Source organism: Oncorhynchus keta, unplaced genomic scaffold, assembly GCF_023373465.1.
Source record: "Oncorhynchus keta strain PuntledgeMale-10-30-2019 unplaced genomic scaffold, Oket_V2 Un_scaffold_19327_pilon_pilon, whole genome shotgun sequence".
In the NCBI taxonomy this organism is placed as follows: Eukaryota; Metazoa; Chordata; class Actinopteri; order Salmoniformes; family Salmonidae; genus Oncorhynchus; species Oncorhynchus keta.
In genome coordinates this window covers 84996-104827 of record NW_026290846.1, presented here as the reverse complement: position 1 = coordinate 104827, position 19832 = coordinate 84996, and the positions used below count along the sequence as shown (strand labels likewise).

The following is a 19832-nucleotide window of genomic DNA, read 5'->3' as shown; positions in this document are numbered from 1 at the left end:
GCTGGCTTCCTGGTTGGATGCGCGCTGTGTTAAGAAGCAGTACGGCTTGGTTGGGTTGTGTATTGGAGGACGCATGACTTTAAACCTTCGTCTCTCCCGAGCCAATACGGGAGTTGTAGCGATGAGACAAGATAGTAGCTACTAAAAACAATTGGATACCACGAAATTGGGGAGACAAAGGGGTAAAAACTCCACAAAAAAAAAAGAACATGGCCAAGATGTTCAAATGTTCATAAATGACCAGCATGGTCAAATAATAACAATCACAGTAGTTGTCGAGGGTGCAGCAAGTCAGCACCTCAGGAGAAAATGTCAGTTGGCTTTTCATAGCCAATCATTAAGAGTATTTCTACCGCTATTTCTACCTGCTGTCTCTAGAGAGTTGAAAACAGCAGGTCTGGGACAGGTAGCACATCCGGTGAACAGGTCAGGGTTCCATAGCAGCAGGCAGAACAGTTGAAATCGGAGCAGCAGCACGGCCAGGACGACTGGGGACAGCAAGGAGTCATCATGCCAGGTAGTCCTGAGGCATGGTCCTAGAGCTCAGGTCCTCCGAGAGAGAGAGAAAGAAAGAGAGAATTAGAGAGCATACTTAAATTCATGCAGGACACCGGATAAGACAGAAGTACTCCAGATATAACAAACTGACCCTTGCCCCCTGACACAAACTACTTCAACATAAATACTGGAGGCTGAGGTCAGGAGATACGTCACCCTCCTCTGGTCATCCAGGCATTGGTCGGACAGTGTCTGACTGGGAAGTACTGGTGGCCCACTTTGGCTAAGGATGTGAGGGTTTATGTTTCCTCCTGCTCGGTGTGCGCCCAGTGTAAGGCTCCGAGGCACCTGCCCAGAGGTAAGCTACACCCCTTACCCGTTCCACAACGGCCATGGTCACACTTGACGATCGATTTCCTGACGGATCTTCCCCCATCACAGGGAAACACTGCGATCCTGGTTGTTGTGGATTGTTTCTCTAAGTCCTGTCGTCTCCTCCCGCTACCCGGTCTCCCGAAAGCCCTACAGACTATGGAGGCCTTGTTTACACACGTCTACCGGCACTACAGGGTGCCTGAGGATATAGTGTCTGATCGGGGTCCCCAGTTCACTTCGAGGGTCTGGAAGGCGTTCATGGAACGTCTGGGGGTCTCGGTCAGACTTACCTCAGGTTTTCACCCCGAGAGTAACGGGCAGGTAGAGAGAGTTAACCAGGATGTGGGTAAGTTTCTAAGGTCCTATTGCCAGGACCGGCCAGGGGAGTGGGCAGCGTTTGTGCCCTGGGCAGAGATGGCCCAGAACTCGCTCCGCCACTCCTCCACTAAATTTTCCCCCTTCCAGTGTGTATTGGGTTATCAGCCGGTTCTGGATCCTTGGCATCAGAGGCAGACTGAAGCTCCTGCGGTGGACGACTGGTTCTGGCGCGTGGAGGAAACATGGGACGCCGCCCATGTTCACCTTCAGCGTGCCGTGCTGCGCCAGAAAGTTGACGCAGACCGTCACCGCAGTGTTCGCACCGGGGGACCGGGTCTGACTCTCGACCCAAAACCTGCCCCTCCGCCTGCCTTGTTGGAAGCTGGGTCCGCGGTTTGTGGGGCCATTTAAAGTCCTGAGGAGAGTGAACGAGGTTTGTTACAGGTTACAGCTTCCCCCCGATTACCGTATTAACCCCTCGTTCCATGTGTCTCTCCTCAGGCTGGTGGAGGCTGGTCCGCTCCAGGAGTCTGAGGTGCGGGAGGTTCCTCCGCCCCCCCTGGACATCGAGGGGGTCCCGGTGTACTCCGTTCGTTCCATCCTGGATTCGAGACGTCGGGCGAGGGGCCTTCAGTACCTCGTGGACTGGGAGGGGTATGGTCCGAAGGAGAGATGCAGGGTTCCGGTGGAAGACGTGTTGGAGAGAGAGTTCCACCGTCTCCGTTCCGGAACGCCCTGCGCCTCGCCCCCGGAGGTGATGACGCGCGCCTGGAGCCGGGGTGGGGGGGTTACTGTCACTGTCGATGCCTCTCCTTGTTCGGGCTGTGTTCTGTGGTCGACGTCGCCGGTCTTCTAGCCATCGTCGATCCAGTTTCCATTTTCCATTTGTTTTGTCTCTCTTTCCCACACACCTGGTTCTCATTTCCCTCATTATGTGTTGTGTATTTAACCCTCTGTTCCCCCATGTCTTTGTGTGGTATTGCTTATTGTAAGTGCTTGAGCACATTTTGTTTGACTGGTGCTCATCGGGTTATTGTGCCCATACTTTGCATTTCTTATGCCATTGGTTTTACTATTAAACTCACAAACTTCTACAGATGCACAATCGAGAGCATCCTGTCGGGCTGTATCACCGCCTGGTACGGCAACTGCTCCGCCCACAACCGTAAGGCTCTCCAGAGGGTAGTGAGGTCTGCACAACGCATCACCGGGGGCAAACTACCTGCCAGCCAGGACACCTACACCACCCGATGTCACAGGAAGGCCATAAAGATCATCAAGGACAACAACCACCCGAGCCACTGCCTGTTCACCCTGCTATCATCCAGAAGGCGAGGTCAGTACAGGTGCATCAAAGCTGGGACTGAGAGACTGAAAAACAGCTTCTATCTCAAGGCCATCAGACTGTTAAACAGCCATCACTAACATTGAGTGGCTGCTGCCAACACTCGGACTCAACTCCAGCCACTTTAATTGGCTGGAGTTGATGGGAATTGATGTAAAATATATCACTAGCCACTTCAAACAATGCTACTTAATATAATGTTTACATACCCTACATTATTTATCTCATATGTATACGTATATACTGTACTCTATATCATCTACTGCATCTTTATGTAATACATGTATCACTAGCCACTTTAACTATGCCACTTTGTTTACATACTCATCTCATATGTATATACTGTACTCGATACCATCTACTGCATATTGCCTATGCCGCTCTGTACCATCACTCATTCATATATCTTTATGTACATATTCTTTATCCCTTTACATTTGTGTGTATAAGACAGTAGTTTTGGAATTGATAGCAAGATTACTCGTTGGTTATTACCGCATTGTTGGAACTAGAAGCACAAGCATTTCGCTACACTCGCATTAACATCTGCTAACCATGTGTATGTGAACAATAAAATGTGATTTGATTTGATTTGAAACTGCTCTGGCTATTATCAAGTTCTGCTCTCCTGCGTCTGACTTCCCTGCCACCAGATAGGCACCCCTTCCAATATTTCTCTTTGAATATGATAGATTCACATTCAAATGGAGGGACTATATATTTTATCTTCACTTGACAATATTTAAAGGATCTGATGTATTAATTAATCAATCAATCAGTTTAATGGTAAATATAAATCAATTTCATTTTATGACATATTTATAACAATCCATCATTTCCATTATCACAATGAAGAAGACATGGTGTACAAACAATTTATTTAGGAAATAAGATCATCTCTTTTAAGTGGAACTCCTCCACAACTATCACAATTAATAATGGTACATTTAACAACAAACAAATAACTTTTACATTTATTTTTTTTTTACATTTCTGCATTGCAATATCGCTCACAAAATATAACAAAGCTAGTTATTAACAAAGAAAACTACATTTGACAACAATTAATGCTATGCAGACTGATGACAACTTAAAAGCTATACATTGCAAATATCCTTGATACATAAAATTCAACCAAAAGTTACAAGAAACATTTTTACTTGATTTTTGAATAGATTCATCTGGTTAAATGTTTGAATAGATTCTAGAATGGTTAAATGTTGGAATAGATTCATCTGGTTAAATGTTTCACTCATTCAAAACAGAAAGTTCTCTTCTCATGACCACCTGTTTCTACGTTAACACGTGACCGACACATTTACATTGACATAAAGTCAAGTGTTTTCATTGTGTCCCATCTGAAATGTCCCCGTCACACCAGGCAAACACACTCAAACATCAGACCGTCAGCTGTCGTGGTCAAGGATGCTGTGATAATAATAATAATAATCATTGTTGTTCTCTCACACATACTACAACTAACCCCAAACATGACATTTGCCCTTACATCAATGTAGCACTCTTACATCAACACTTAAGTCTATGTTCCAATGTCCATACGAGCATACTACTAGAATGCATGCTCAATATATTGCTTGATTCTATCGAAGTGGGATGCCAGAGGGGTATTGGAATAGAGCGCTACAACAAACCCAAACTACTACAACTGTTCCACTTGAAACCACTGCATTGTTTTGCGTGACGATAGGGCCTCTCTTGGGGAATTACTGAACATATGAATCAAGTAATACATGACATAACACTGCATAGTGCACAAAGTTTGTGATAGAATAGACTATCTTGATGTTTGAGACATTTTGATGTTGATATCCAACGATTTTTCTGTTGTACTTCAATTGTGAAATTTCGTCAGTGTAAACAAATAAATAAATGATTTACCATCTCTAACAAACAAAACAAACAAGACATAAACTCAAAATAATAATTTACAGAAGAAATTATAGTACAAACTTAGTATAAACATCCCAAAGTACTTTAAAATGCTATAAAACGGTCTCAAGGTCAACCTTCTTAGAGTTTGACAAACATTTTAAATGGGTAACTAAAGACCAGTTCAGGATGGCATAAGAAACAATTCAAAATATAATTTTGTTTAATTAAGTCAGCAACATACATCAGTGTGCTTTGGTATCAAATAAGAATTTGGCAGTTAATATTACATTTGATTGTATTTTTCACTGTATGGCTGAAACTGCTGAGCTCAATACAGAGACCTTTAGTTGCTGGGCGACCTAGACACCTTTACTGTACCAAGTTGCTCTCTATTCCAGCAAGAATATCAATATTTATCAAGTAACAATCATTTTATATTTACTTTTGTTAATGTAAAGCTGTAGAAAGTTAGAAAAGCACAAAAGTGGTTGTTCAAAGAATCCCTATAATATGTTGTCAACATCAGTTACTTAGTTTTTTTTCCATCGCCAAGGCCTTTTTCAGTTGTCCACTTGTCATCTGTTTTCACTTCTCAAGGAAATGTCTTTTCACATAAGGCACTCAGAAAACCTGCAAAGGGCCATGGCTGCTCTTCAATGGAAAGTTAGAGGCAAAAAGACATTGGAGGGGCGAAGTTGAAGCTACATTTCTTTGGTTGAAACGACAAGCGACTCAGCAATAGGCTGATGAACAAGTTATGAGGTTTAGTGTCTTTAGCCATTTGAAGTTTTCACATCCAACGCTGTTCAGTTATCTAGATAAAAAAGGAAGAAAAAGTATGATTATTTATAAACACAAAGCTAAGGAATAGCAGCATATCCAGAGTCATACAGTATGTAGATTAAGTCTATATACAGTATACAGCTGTATACCTATACAGTCTGGCAGTATGGTTCTGGGAAGGTAGAACACTGACTACAGCAAAAGGTGCAGCATTGGGTGTATCATTCCATAAAGCAAGACAACAACTATTTCACTGTGACAGTGATCAAGCAGTATTCTCATATTTGTGATCAAAGTACCACCTGAAACATTTAAGACCACACACACACACACACACACACACACACACACACACACACACACACACACACACACACACACACACACACACACACACACACACTAGTCTGAGTCATTGGAACCAGGCAAGGTGACAAGCAGAAACAAAGCATGACTGCTGTTTTCTTTTTAACAAAGCGTGATTTTTGTATTTTTTAAAAATATTTTTTACAGCCGACACAAAGCAGAGACCTCTTTATGATTGTTACCTGATGGACAACACAGTTGGAAACTCCAGCTCATCTGAGTATTGGAAAAGATTTAGAAGGTTTTAACAACACTTTCCCCCCCTTCAGCTGCATTTTGTCTCCATAAAGGAGAGATCTCTCACCAACCAACCATTCAACACAGCACAAACAGATCTGGGACCAAGCTAGAATGGTGCTACTAGCTATAGAACTCACCTCTGCACTCGTATTTGAGATCGGAGAAGAAGACCAGTTCCTGGGAGAACACAAACAGGCCTAACCGTCCTCCAGCAAACGTCTTGTCGTACACTGGTCCTGAGTCTGCCAAGATCTGTTTCCCTTCATAAACCACAACCCTGCAAAACGCAACAAGACAATACATGAATGATTGAAAATGATCGCTTGGTGTGATCAACTGGATTCTATCCCAGGTCTCCTACATGCCACCAGACACTTAGATAAAACACACTATGGACAAAACACCCTGGATAATATCTTAGCCTATTGTATATCATTTGTGCTTCTATTATACAAATAATTTTCAGACTGTTATTGAGGAAATAGTGATGGGTGTGATCAACTGGATTCGATCCCAGGTCTCCTACATGCCACCAGACTGTTTTAGCCCACTGAGCTAAATTCTAGGTATTAGGCTAGACTTGCTCACCTGATGAAACCAGTCTTGGGTCTGTGGATGAGGTGCCACCTGTAGGCTGTGTAATCCTTCCAGCCAATGTTTTTGGGATCGTGCCAAAGAGTGCGCACCTGTAGACAACAGAGAAGGAGAAAAATGATTTACTAAAGAGCTATGATCTATGGTTACTTTATATATTTGATTGATTGACTGAAAGATTGCTCAATAGAGGGTATGACTACACCAGAGACACAGTATGATATGTTGGCTTATATGACTTAGCTGTGTCAGGGTGAGTGGCCACTTTGGATGACTTAGCTGTGTCAGGGTGAGTGGCCACTTTGGATGACTTAGCTGTGTCAGGGTGAGTGGCCACTTTGGATGACTTAGCTGTGTCAGGGTGAGTGGCCACTTTGGATGACTTAGCTGTGTCAGGGTGAGTGGCCACTTTGGATGACTTAGCTGTGTCAGGGTGAGTGGCCACTTTGGATGACTTAGCTGTGTCAGGGTGAGTGGCCACTTTGGATGACTTAGCTGTGTCAGGGTGAGTGGCCACTTTGGATGACTTAGCTGTGTCAGGGTGAGTGGCCACTTTGGATGACTTAGCTGTGTCAGGGTGAGTGGCCACTTTGGATGACTTAGCTGTGTCAGGGTGAGTGGCCACTTTGGATGACTTAGCTGTGTCAGGGTGAGTGGCCACTTTGGATGACTTAGCTGTGTCAGGGTGAGTGGCCACTTTGGATGACTTAGCTGTGTCAGGGTGAGTGGCCACTTTGGATGACTTAGCTGTGTCAGGGTGAGTGGCCACTTTGGATGACTTAGCTGTGTCAGGGTGAGTGGCCACTTTGGATGACTTAGCTGTGTCAGGGTGAGTGGCCACTTTGGATGACTTAGCTGTGTCAGGGTGAGTGGCCACTTTGGATGACTTAGCTGTGTCAGGGTGAGTGGCCACTTTGGATGACTTAGCTGTGTCAGGGTGAGTGGCCACTTTGGATGGAATCTTGGATCTTAGCATACCTGATCTTTAGTGTTTCCTGTGTGCCACAGGGCGTTTCTCAGGTTCTCCCCTGTGCCTGTGGTTGAATTGACCACCTTCAGGGAGACACCAGAGATACCGAAGGCCTTGGAGGGTTTGTCTTCCCAGTAGGTCTGAGTGACCTGCTTCCACATCACCACGTAGAAGCGGCCGCTCGACTGGTAGCCAAACACGAAACCAGCGTAGTCGTCATCCCGGTCCGTATTCACATAGAACGTACCACTGAAGTCCACCGCGTTGAACTCATCAAAGCCTGGAATGGTGGGACAGAACATGTGAATACTAAGCATGAAGGGTGGGAGAGAACATATGAATACTAAGGATGGATGGTGGGACAGAACATGTGAATACTAAGAATGGATGGTGGGACAGAACATGTGAATACTAAGGATGGATGGTGGGACAGAACATGTGAATACTAAGGATGGATGGTGGGACAGAACATGTGAATACTAAGGATGGATGGTGGGACAGAACATGTGAATACTAAGGATGGATGGTGGGACAGAACATGTGAATACTAAGGATGGATGGTGGGACAGAACATGTGAATACTAAGGATGGATGGTGGGACATAATATGTGAATACTAAGGATGGATGGTGGGACAGAACATGTGAATACTAAGGATGGATGGTGGGACATAATATGTGAATACTAAGGATGGATGGTGGGACAGAACATGTGAATACTAAGGATGGATGGTGGGACAGAACATGTGAATACTAAGGATGGATGGTGGGACAGAACATGTGAATACTAAGGATGGATGGTGGGACAGAACATGTGAATACTAAGGATGGATGGTGGGACAGAACATGTGAATACTAAGGATGGATGGTGGGACAGAACATGTGAATACTAAGGATGGATGGTGGGACAGAACATGTGAATACTAAGGATGGATGGTGGGACATAATATGTGAATACTAAGGATGGATGGTGGGACAGAACATGTGAATACTAAGGATGGATGGTGGGACAGAACATGTGAATACTAAGGATGGATGGTGGGACATAATATGTGAATACTAAGGATGGATGGTGGGACAGAACATGTGAATACTAAGAATGGATGGTGGGACAGAACATGTGAATACTAAGGATGGATGGTGGGACATAATATGTGAATACTAAGGATGGATGGTGGGACAGAACATGTGAATACTAAGGATGGATGGTGGGACAGAACATGTGAATACTAAGGATGGATGGTGGGACAGAACATGTGAATACTAAGGATGGAGGATGGATGGTGGGACAGAACATGTGAATACTAAGGATGGATGGTGGGACAGAACATGTGAATACTAAGGATGGATGGTGGGACAGAACATGTGAATACTAAGGATGGATGGTGGGACAGAACATGTGAATGCTAAGGATGGATGGTGGGACAGAACATGTGAATACTAAGGATGGATGGTGGGACAGAACATGTGAATACTAAGGATGGATGGTGGGACAGAACATGTGAATACTAAGGATGGATGGTGGGACAGAACATGTGAATACTAAGGATGGATGGTGGGACAGAACATGTGAATACTAAGGATGGATGGTGGGACAGAACATGTGAATACTAAGGATGGATGGTGGGACAGAACATGTGAATACTAAGGATGGATGGTGGGACAGAACATGTGAATACTAAGGATGGATGGTGGGACAGAACATGTGAATACTAAGGATGGATGGTGGGACAGAACATGTGAATACTAAGGATAGATGGTGGGACAGAACATGTGAATACTAAGGATGGATGGTGGGACAGAATATGTGAATACTAAGGATGGATGGTGGGACAGAATATGTGAATACTAAGGATGGATGGTGGGACAGAACATGTGAATACTAAGGATGGATGGTGGGACAGAACATGTGAATACTAAGGATGGATGGTGGGACAGAACATGTGAATACTAAGGATGGATGGTGGGACAGAACATGTGAATACTAAGGATGGATGGTGGGACAGAACATGTGAATACTAAGGATGGATGGTGGGACAGAATATGTGAATACTAAGGATGGATGGTGGGACAGAATATGTGAATACTAAGGATAGATGGTGGGACAGAACATGTGAATACTAAGGATGGATGGTGGGACAGAACATGTGAATACTAAGGATGGTTGGTTATTAAAAATTCATCAGGGATTCAGAATTAAAATGCATATACTATACACTACATGGCCAAAAGAATGTGCACAGATGCTCGTCGAACATCTCATTCCAAAATCATGGGCATTAATATGACGTTGGTCCCCACCTTTGCTGCTATAATAGCCTCCACTCTTCTGGGAAGACTTTCCACTAGATGTTAGAACATTGCCGCAGGGACTTGCCCTGATGTTTGGTGATTAGGCCTGAATCTCAGTCGGCGTTCTAATTAATCCCAAAGGTATTGGATGGGGTTGAGGTCAGGGTTAAGTGCAGGCAAACAGTTATTGTGCTGATGTTGCTTCCATAGGCAGTTTGGAACTTGGTAGTGGCATATTGAACTGGCATATTGAACTGGAACTGTAAAACCAAGGACAGACGGTTTTCACTTGCTTCGCGCTTCAGCACTCCGCGTTCTCGTTCTGTGAGCTTATGTGACCAATCACTTCGCGGCTGAGCTGTTGTTGCTCCTAGACGTTTCCACTTCACAATAACAGCATTTACAGTTGACGGCTCTAAGTGTACGGCTCTAGCAGGAGCGGCAGGGCAGAACTTTGACTAACTGACTTGTTAGAATGGTGGCATCCTATAACGGTGCCACATTGAAAGTAACTGAGCTCTTCAGTTAGGCTATTCTAAAGCCAATGTTGTCTATGGAGATTGCATGGCTGTGTGCTTGATTTTATACATATGTCAGCAACAGATATGGCTGAAATAGCAGAATCCACTAATTGGAAGGGGTGTCCACATACTTTCATGTACACTATATATACAAAAGTATCTGAGGTAAGGTTGTCCTGCTCTACTCGCCCACTGTGATTCAAGGTCAGAATTGACAGTCTGCACATCTCTAAACTGTAGTGAATTAAATATCTCAAACGTATCTCTAATAATTCTATATTTTACGTCAGTATAGGGACTACATATTGAGGTTAATGTCCTTCTCACCAACAGCGATGCCTGGGTCAGAGTTGACGGTCTGCACCAGCTCCTTGCCCTGATGCCTAACCACCCAGTTGGGGTCGATCTGCGTGGTTCCCTTGGGGTCCAGGTGCACCATCTGAAACTTCCGGAAGTTTGTGACGCTGATGGCGTTGTTCTCAGGACACACGTCAAGGATGTCTGGGATGTTGTCGTTGTCAAAGTCGTCTTTGCAGGCGTCTCCTCTACCGTCGCCTGTTGATAGAAGAACAGAAGACGCTGGGTTAAAATACAAAGTCGTCTTTGCAGGCGTCTCCTCTACCGTCGCCTGTTGATAGAAGAACAGAAGACGCTGGGTTAAAATACAAAGTCGTCTTTGCAGGCGTCTCCTCTACCGTCGCCTGTTGATAGAAGAACAGAAGACGCTGGGTTAAAATACAAAGTCCTAGTGTGACAACTTGGTCGTAACGAGGTCTGCTTTTTAAATGAATAACAGAGCACCATGAATTTATAATACAATGTTCCATCTTTGGTTGTTGCTCTCCTATTCCCTTTCAATGGAAGCTTTTATTGATTTCTTATTAGGATCCCCATTCGTTTTTGCAGAAGCAGCAGCTACTCCTCCTGGGGTGCACGATGAGTGAAAACGATCCACGCTAACCTGTAACTTTACTTCAAATGTCCATCATTTCTGGCGACTAAAATTGCCACCCCAGGGAAGGCAGAAGTTTCACTTAGTCTGCTAAGATTTCATCAAAAGAGCGGAACAGAAAATAATCACAGAACTTTTAGCTTTTAATACTAATGTCCTCCAAGTCCAATAAGGAGTCTCAGCCATCTCTGCATGCCATGAAAACGACCATTGATACGTGTAACTGTCTTAGAGGACATCGTCTATTAAAAAATAGACTCAGGGCATAATACAGAGTGAAGGGAAGTGGCCAGCGAGATTAAAGCCTGTGCTATGGTGAAGTAGCTTCATTTTCTCCTCTACTCTTTTGTTATTGCACAGGGGGCTGACTTGATTCTATCAAATAAACACCTTTTGATGAGATGTGAAGAGGATGAAGGGATCTGGCACACTCTCTTTCTCCCTCTCCATCTTTCCCATATCTCTCTCCCTCCCTATCCCCCCTCTCCACACAGACTGTTTCAATTTAAAGCCAACTAAACCATTTCCAGGTAATCCTGCATGATGAAACTGAAATTGGGCACTGTGGATTAATCGAGAGCAAGCGAGCCCAGATGCCCCCTTTTGGAAATAAAACTGTCCTGGCCGCAGGGTGGCTAGCTGGCTGATGATACCATCATGGGTTCCTGCTCCGCACGATGAAGTCATACGCTAATGACTTCATCAACCCTGACCTAGAAATACTCATTTTTGTTAACTCTTTCCTGTCTGACCCACCCACCATACTTGCACAATAAAACTGTGGGAGCATTCAACAACAGTTACTGGATGTGCATATACTACTTATAAACCTCTAACCATACTTCACTATACACCTGCTTTTTATAGAGAGAGAGGGGAAATAGAACAAGGCATATTAAACTGTAAAACGATGAGTGAAAAAGGAGGGGATAAAAGGAATCTCATGTGTGTTTATGGTACACAGGTACAGGGTTAGGGTTCCCAGGTGCAGGGTTAGGGTTCCCAGGAGCAGGGTTAGGGTTCCCAGGAGCAGGGTTAGGGTTCCCAGGAGCAGGGTTAGGGTTCCCAGGAGCAGGGTTAGGATTCCCAGGTGCAGGGTTAGGGTTCCCAGGAGCAGGGTTAGGGTTCCCAGGAGCAGGGTTAGGGTTCCCAGGAGCAGGGTTAGGGTTCCCAGGTGCAGGGTTAGGTTACCCAGGTGCAGGGTTAGGGTTCCCAGGAGCAGGGTTAGGGTTCCCAGGAGCAGGGTTAGGATTCCCAGGAGCGGGGTTAGGGTTCCCAGGAGCAGGGTTAGGGTTCCCAGGAGCAGGGTTAGGGTTCCCAGGAGCAGGGTTAGGGTTCCCAGGTACAGGGTTAGGGTTCCCAGGAGCGGAGTTAGGGTTCCTAGGTGCAGGGTTAGGGTTCCCAGGAGCAGGGTTAGGGTTCCCAGGTACAGGGTTAGGGTTCCCAGGAGCAGGGTTAGGGTTCCTAGGTGCAGGGTTAGGTTACCCAGGTGCAGGGTTAGGGTTCCCAGGTGCAGGGTTAGGGTTCCCAGGTGCATGAATGTAAAAGGGAGGGGAATAGGTTCTGCTTTGTGATTTATGGTGGACAGGTGCAGGGTTAGGGTTCCCAAGTGCATGAATGTAAAAGGGAGGGGAATAGGTTCTGCTTTGTGATTTATGGTGGACAGGTGCAGGGAAGCCTCAAAGGGAGATTCCTGTACCACAAGCAGCAGTCTGTGTGATTATAGATAGTATCTACAGTATACTATATTGGGCTCTTACAGAGTCTACCTAATCGCTACAAATTCAGACAGCTACAGTCACAGCACTGTTCACAGGTGTGAGGGTATTCAATATGCTGATGCACATTGTGTGTGTGTGTGTGTGTGTGTGTGTGTGTGTGTGTGTGTGTGTGTGTGTGTGTGTGTGTGTGTGTGTGTGTGTGTGTGTGTGTGTGTGTGTGTGTGTGTGTGTGTGTGTGTGTGTGCATGGCTATGCATACGTGTTTTCCTCCTTACCATCAGAGTCCAGTTGATCTTTGTTGGGCGTCAATCTACAGTTGTCTCTATCGTCAGGGATACCGTCATTGTCATCGTCGAAGTCACAGGCGTCCCCTTTACCGTCCTTATCGTGGTCTGCCTGGTTTGAGTTGGCCACATAAGGACAGTTGTCCAGGTTGTTCTGGTGACCGTCTTCATCAATGTCCTGGTTGTTGTCACATTGGTCTCCTACAAGGTCATTGTCTGTGTCAGCCTGTTAGAGAGGAGAGAGGAGGATTACAGGTCATATCCTGTGTCAGCCTGTTAGAGAGGAGAGTTACAGGTCATTGTCTGTGTCAGCCTGTTAGAGAGGAGAGTTACAGGTCATTGTCTGTGTCAGCCTGTTAGAGAGGAGGGTTACAGGTCATTGTCTGTGTCAGCCTGTTAGAGAGGAGAGAGGAGGGTTACAGGTCATTGTCTGTGTCAGCCTGTTAGAGAGGAGAGTTACAGGTCATTGTCTGTGTCAGCCTGTTAGAGAGGAGGGTTACAGGTCATTGTCTGTGTCAGCCTGTTAGAGAGGAGAGTTACAGGTCATTCATTGTCTGTGTCACCCTGTTAGAGAAGAGAGAGGAGAGTTACAGGTCATTGTCTGTGTCAGCCTGTTAGAGAGGAGAGAGGAGAGGGTTACAGGTCATTGTCTGTGTCAGCCTGTTAGAGAGGAGAGGGTTACAGGTCATTGTCTGTGTCAGCCTGTTAGAGAGGAGAGAGGAGGGTTACAGGTCATTGTCTGTGTCAGCCTGTTAGAAAGGAGAGTTACAGGTCATTGTCTGCGTCAGCCTGTTAGAGAGGAGAGTTACAGGTCATTGTCTGTGTCAGCCTGTTAGAGAGGAGAGGGTTACAGGTCATTGTCTGTGTCAGCCTGTTAGAGAAGAGAGAGGAGGGTTACAGGTCATTGTCTGTGTCAGCCTGTTAGAGAGGAGAGAGGAGGGTTACAGGTCATTGTCTGTGTCAGCCTGTTAGAGAGGAGAGTTACAGGTCATTGTCTGTGTCAGCCTGTTAGAGAGGAGGGTTACAGGTCATTGTCTGTGTCAGCCTGTTAGAGAGGAGAGTTACAGGTCATTCATTGTCTGTGTCACCCTGTTAGAGAAGAGAGAGGAGAGTTACAGGTCATTGTCTGTGTCAGCCTGTTAGAGAGGAGAGAGGAGAGGGTTACAGGTCATTGTCTGTGTCAGCCTGTTAGAGAGGAGAGGGTTACAGGTCATTGTCTGTGTCAGCCTGTTAGAGAGGAGAGAGGAGGGTTACAGGTCATTGTCTGTGTCAGCCTGTTAGAAAGGAGAGTTACAGGTCATTGTCTGCGTCAGCCTGTTAGAGAGGAGAGTTACAGGTCATTGTCTGTGTCAGCCTGTTAGAGAGGAGAGGGTTACAGGTCATTGTCTGTGTCAGCCTGTTAGAGAAGAGAGAGGAGGGTTACAGGTCATTGTCTGTGTCAGCCTGTTAGAGAGGAGAGTTACAGGTCATTGTCTGTGTCAGCCTGTTAGGGAGGAGAGAGGAGAGTTACAGGTCATTGTCTGTGTCAGCCTGTTAGAGAGGAGAGTTACAGGTCATTGTCTGTGTCAGCCTGTTAGAGAGGAGAGGGTTACAGGTCATTGTCTGTGTCAGCCTGTTAGAGAGGAGAGTTACAGGTCATTGTCTGTGTCAGCCTGTTAGAGAGGAGAGTTACAGGTCATTGTCTGTGTCAGCCTGTTAGAGAGGAGAGTTACAGGTTATTGTCTGTGTCAGCCTGTTAGAGAGGAGAGAGGAGACTTATAGGTCATTGTCTGTGTCAGCCTGTTAGAGAGGAGAGTTACAGGTTATTGTCTGTGTCAGCCTGTTAGATAGGAGAGTTACAGGTTATTGTCTGTGTCAGCCTGTTAGAGAGGAGAGTTACAGGTCATTGTCTGTGTCAGCCTGTTAGAGAGGAGAGTTACAGGTCATTGTCTGTGTCAGCCTGTTAGAGGAGAGAGAGGAGGGTTACAGGTCATTGTCTGTGTCAGCCTGTTAGAGAGGAGAGTTACAGGTCATTGTCTGTGTCAGCCTGTTAGAGAGGAGAGAGGAGGGTTACAGGTCATTGTCTGTGTCAGCCTGTTAGAAAGGAGAGAGGAGGGTTACAGGTCATTGTCTGTGTCAGCCTGTTAGAGAGGAGAGTTACAGGTCATTGTCTGTGTCAGCCTGTTAGAGAAGAGAGAGGAGGGTTACAGGTCATTGTCTGTGTCAGCCTGTTAGAAAGGAGAGAGGAGGGTTACAGGTCATTGTCTGTGTCAGCCTGTTAGAGAGTAGGGTTACAGGTCATTGTCTGTGTCAGCCTGTTAGAGAGGAGGGCTACAGGTCATTGTCTGTGTCAGCCTGTTAGAGAGGAGGGCTACAGGTCATTGTCTGTGTCAGCCTGTTAGAGAAGAGAGAGGAGGGTTACAGGTCATTGTCTGTGTCAGCCTGTTAGAAAGGAGAGAGGAGGGTTACAGGTCATTGTCTGTGTCAGCCTGTTAGAAAGGAGAGAGGAGGGTTACAGGTCATTGTCTGTGTCAGCCTGTTAGAGAGGAGAGTTACAGGTTATTGTCTGTGTCAGCCTGTTAGAGAGGAGAGTTACAGGTTATTGTCTGTGTCAGCCTGTTAGAGAGGAGGGCTACAGGTCATTGTCTGTGTCAGCCTGTTAGAAAGGAGAGAGGAGGGTTACAGGTCATTGTCTGTGTCAGCCTGTTAGAAAGGAGAGAGGAGGGTTACAGGTCATTGTCTGTGTCAGCCTGTTAGAGAGGAGAGGGTTACAGGTCATTGTCTGTGTCAGCCTGTTAGAGAAGAGAGAGGAGGGTTACAGGTCATTGTCTGTGTCAGCCTGTTAGAAAGGAGAGAGGAGGGTTACAGGTCATTGTCTGTGTCAGCCTGTTAGAAAGGAGAAAGGAGGGTTACAGGTCATTGTCTGTGTCAGCCTGTTAGAGAGGAGGGTTACAGGTCATTGTCTGTGTCACCCTGTTAGAGAGGAGAGTTACAGGTTATTGTCTATGTCAGCCTGTTAGAGAGGAGAGAGGAGGGTTACAGGTTATTGTCTGTGTCAGCCTGTTAGAGAGGAGAGAGGAGGGTTACAGGTCATTGTCTGTGTCAGCCTGTCAGAGAGGAGAGAGGAGGGTTACAGGTCATTGTCTGTGTCAGCCTGTCAGAGAGGAGAGAGGAGGGTTACAGGTCATTGTCTGTGTCAGCCTGTTAGAGAGGAGGGTTACAGGTCATTGTCTGTGTCAGCCTGTTAGAGAGGAGAGAGGAGGGTTACAGGTCATTGTCTGTGTCAGCCTGTCAGAGAGGAGAGAGGAGAGTTACAGGTCATTGTCTGTGTCAGCCTGTCAGAGAGGAGAGAGGAGGGTTACAGGTCATTGTCTGTGTCAGCCTGTTAGAGAGGAGGGTTACAGGTCATTGTCTGTGTCAGCCTGTTAGAGAGGAGAGAGGAGGGTTACAGGTCATTGTCTGTGTCAGCCTGTCAGAGAGGAGAGAGGAGAGTTACAGGTCATTGTCTGTGTCAGCCTGTCAGAGAGGAGAGAGGAGGGTTACAGGTCATTGTCTGTGTCAGCCTGTTAGAGAGGAGGGTTACAGGTCATTGTCTGTGTCAGCCTGTTAGAGAGGAGAGAGGAGAGTTACAGGTCATTGTCTGTGTCAGCCTGTTAGAGAGGAGAGAGGAGAGTTACAGGTCATTGTCTGTGTCAGCCTGTTAGAGAGGAGAGGGTTACAGGTCATTGTCTGTGTCAGCCTGTTAGAGAGGAGAGTTACAGGTCATTGTCTGTGTCAGCCTGTTAGAGAAGAGAGAGGAGGGTTACAGGTCATTGTCTGTGTCAGCCTGTTAGAGAGGAGAGTTACAGGTCATTTTCTGTGTCAGCCTGTTAGAGAAGAGAGAGGAGGGTTACAGGTCATTGTCTGTGTCAGCCTGTTAGAGAGGAGAGTTACAGGTCATTTTCTGTGTCAGCCTGTTAGAGAAGAGAGAGGAGGGTTACAGGTCATTGTCTGTGTCAGCCTGTTAGAAATGAGGGTTACAGGTCATTGTCTGTGTCAGCCTGTTAGAAAGGAGAGGGTTACAGGTCATTGTCTGTGTCAGCCTGTTAGAGAGGAGAGTTACAGGTCATCTTCTGTGTCAGCCTGTTAGAGAAGAGAGAGGAGGGTTACAGGTCATTGTCTGTGTCAGCCTGTTAGAGAGGAGAGGGTTACAGGTCATTGTCTGTGTCAGCCTGTTAGAGAGGAGAGTTACAGGTCATTTTCTGTGTCAGCCTGTTAGAAAGGAGAGAGGAGGGTTACAGGTCATTGTCTGTGTCAGCCTGTCAGAGAGGAGAGAGGAGGGTTACAGGTCATTGTCTGTGTCAGCCTGTTAGAGAGGAGGGTTACAGGTCATTGTCTGTGTTAGCCTGTTAGAGAGGAGAGAGGAGAGTTACAGGTCATTGTCTGTGTCAGCCTGTTAGAGAGGAGAGAGGAGAGTTACAGGTCATTGTCTGTGTCAGCCTGTTAGAGAGGAGAGAGGAGGGTTACAGGTCTGTGTCAGATACCAGCTTGATTTTCCAGAACTTTTCTAAATGTTTTCCAGAATTCCCGATTGGAAGATTCCTGGAATGAGGAATAAGGTGGGAGTGAATCCTCCAACTACAACTGGGATTTCTGGGAATTTGTATAATGTTTCTGGAATTTAGCAACCCTAATAGCAATGGGGTAGCTTCTGTAATTACACAAGTAGTGTAATAGTGACTGTTTCTTTTTCCTACCTGGTCAGGGTTGTGTAATAGAGGACAGTTGTCACACTGGTCACCCACTCGATCCATGTCAGTGTCCTTTTGGTCATTGTTGTACACGTACGGACAGTTGTCTTGCTCATTTGGGATTTCTGAAGGAAAGGGGAAATGGACAATGAAAAGGAAATTGTAATATTGTGTGTGCAGGACTTATCTTGAGTCATAATCTTAGATATTTGCTTGCATGTGGCATATATATATATATATATATTTTAAACCTTTATTTAACCAGGCAAGTCAGTAAAGAACAAATTCTTATTTTCAATGACGGCCTAGGAACAGTGGGTTAACTGCCTGTTCAGGGGCAGAACGACAGATTTGTACCTTGTCAGCTCAGGGATTTGAACTTGCAACCTTCTGGTTACTAGCCCAACGCTCTAACCACTAGGTTACCCTGCCACCCCGAGCTAATGCTAATCAATCAGTTGATAGTTGAGGGTGAAAAGATGAATCGCAAATCTGCCAGCTAGTCATTCCTTTGCATGATTTACTATCCCGCAATAATCCATGAAATATCTTCTTAGTACCCATTACCAAGTACTGTTAAAGGGACACTTGGGGATTTTGGCAATGAGGCACATTATCTACCTCCCAGAGTCAGATGAACTTGTGGATAGCATTTATATGTCTTTGTTTCCAGTTTGAAGGAAGTTAGAGGAGGTTTCACAAGCCAATGCTAACTAGCGTTAGCACAATGACTAGAATGTTAGAAGATACCCATAGACGTCCAGCCATTGAGTTAACACTAACTAGCAATTGAGCTAGCACGAGTTAGCAACTTCCTTCAAACCGCATGCAAAGACATAAAAATGGTGTCGGCGAGTTCATCTGCCTCTGGGGAAGGAGATAAATGATCCCTTTAAATAATACATTAGAGGCATATGAAAGTTAAGAGTTGAAGGAGCCTTCCCCTGACTACAATATAACAGTGAAGCAGTGGTCAGAAATAACTGGTACCATCTCCATCAATGTCGACAGCACAGGCATCTCCTTCGCCGTTGTGGTCAGTGTCAATCTGGGCAGGGTTGTGTTCGTAGGGGCAGTTATCACAACGGTCACCCACATCATCTTTATCAAAGTCAAACTGTCTGGGGTTATACAGGAGAGGACAGTTGTCCTGAGGAGAGAGAGAGAGAATCAAAATGAGAATTATTAAAGCGTCCGTTGCTTGAAGATTTGATTTCCTATTTAATTCATCTAAATACCCTGATGAAGGCATTTGCCGAAATGTGTTGGTTTTAACCATAAAACATTGACCCTTGAAGCAAACTTCTATTGTCCTTCCAAGAGATACTGAATATCTTTTCACCCATTTAATACATTTGCCTTAAAGGTCCAACACAGTCATTTTTATCTCAATATTAAATCATTTCTGGGTAACAATCAAGTACTTAACTGTTATTGTTTTCAATTAAAATGGTTGAAAATAAACAAAAATAGCTTCTTAGCAAAGAGCAATTTCTCAAACAATAATTTTGCTAGGAGTGTCTGGAAGTGGTCTTAGTGAGAGGCCTAATTGGAGAAGCCTAATGGGAGGCATAAGTAGCTAGGTTTGAAACTATCTTTGTTATTGGTCTATTAGCTTATATCGCCAGGCAGGTCAAAACTCCACCCATGCAAAACAAGTTGAAATTTCAGGAGGCATTATCATCATTTTCAGAATTTCACACTTTTATTCCAACCTCATAGTGTGGAAATATATATATTAAAATAAAGGACAATAATGTTTTGGACTTCACAGGGCCGTTAAAAAAGGTCTCCTACTCTCTCATCCACGATTGCATCATTGTCATCATCCTTGTCGCAAGCATCTCCCTGGCCGTCTTTGTCAAAGTCCTCTTGTCCAGAGTTAGGCAGGTTGGGGCAGTTATCCTGTTAAAGATTGATAAAGAAATGGAAACAGTTTTAGAAATAGCCACAGGAAGAACTATCAACAAGTG

General features: G+C 45.2%; 1 protein-coding gene across 5 annotated transcripts in view; it reads right to left on the bottom strand.

The window, feature by feature from the left end:
* Positions 1-3397: 3397 nt before the first annotated feature.
* Positions 3398-19832, bottom strand: part of LOC118362970 (thrombospondin-2-like) — a 59396-nt gene continuing 42961 nt past the window's right edge. For 2 of the 5 annotated variants that reach the window (XM_052514681.1, XM_052514680.1), the window contains exons 14-23: positions 19657-19764; positions 18850-19009; positions 17866-17984; positions 13142-13376; positions 10521-10748; positions 7391-7662; positions 6407-6504; positions 5956-6095; positions 5761-5794; positions 3398-5243 (exon numbers count right to left, since the gene is read on the bottom strand). In XM_052514681.1, coding sequence (XP_052370641.1) covers positions 5240-5243; positions 5761-5794; positions 5956-6095; positions 6407-6504; positions 7391-7662; positions 10521-10748; positions 13142-13376; positions 17866-17984; positions 18850-19009; positions 19657-19764 — 1398 coding nt within the window. In that variant the 3' untranslated portion in view covers positions 3398-5239. Of the gene's footprint in view, positions 5244-5760; positions 5795-5955; positions 6096-6406; positions 6505-7390; positions 7663-10520; positions 10895-13141; positions 13377-17865; positions 17985-18849; positions 19010-19656; positions 19765-19832 lie in introns of those variants that run through there. The other 3 variants (XM_052514682.1, XM_052514683.1, XM_052514684.1) reach the window with 3 other exon arrangements.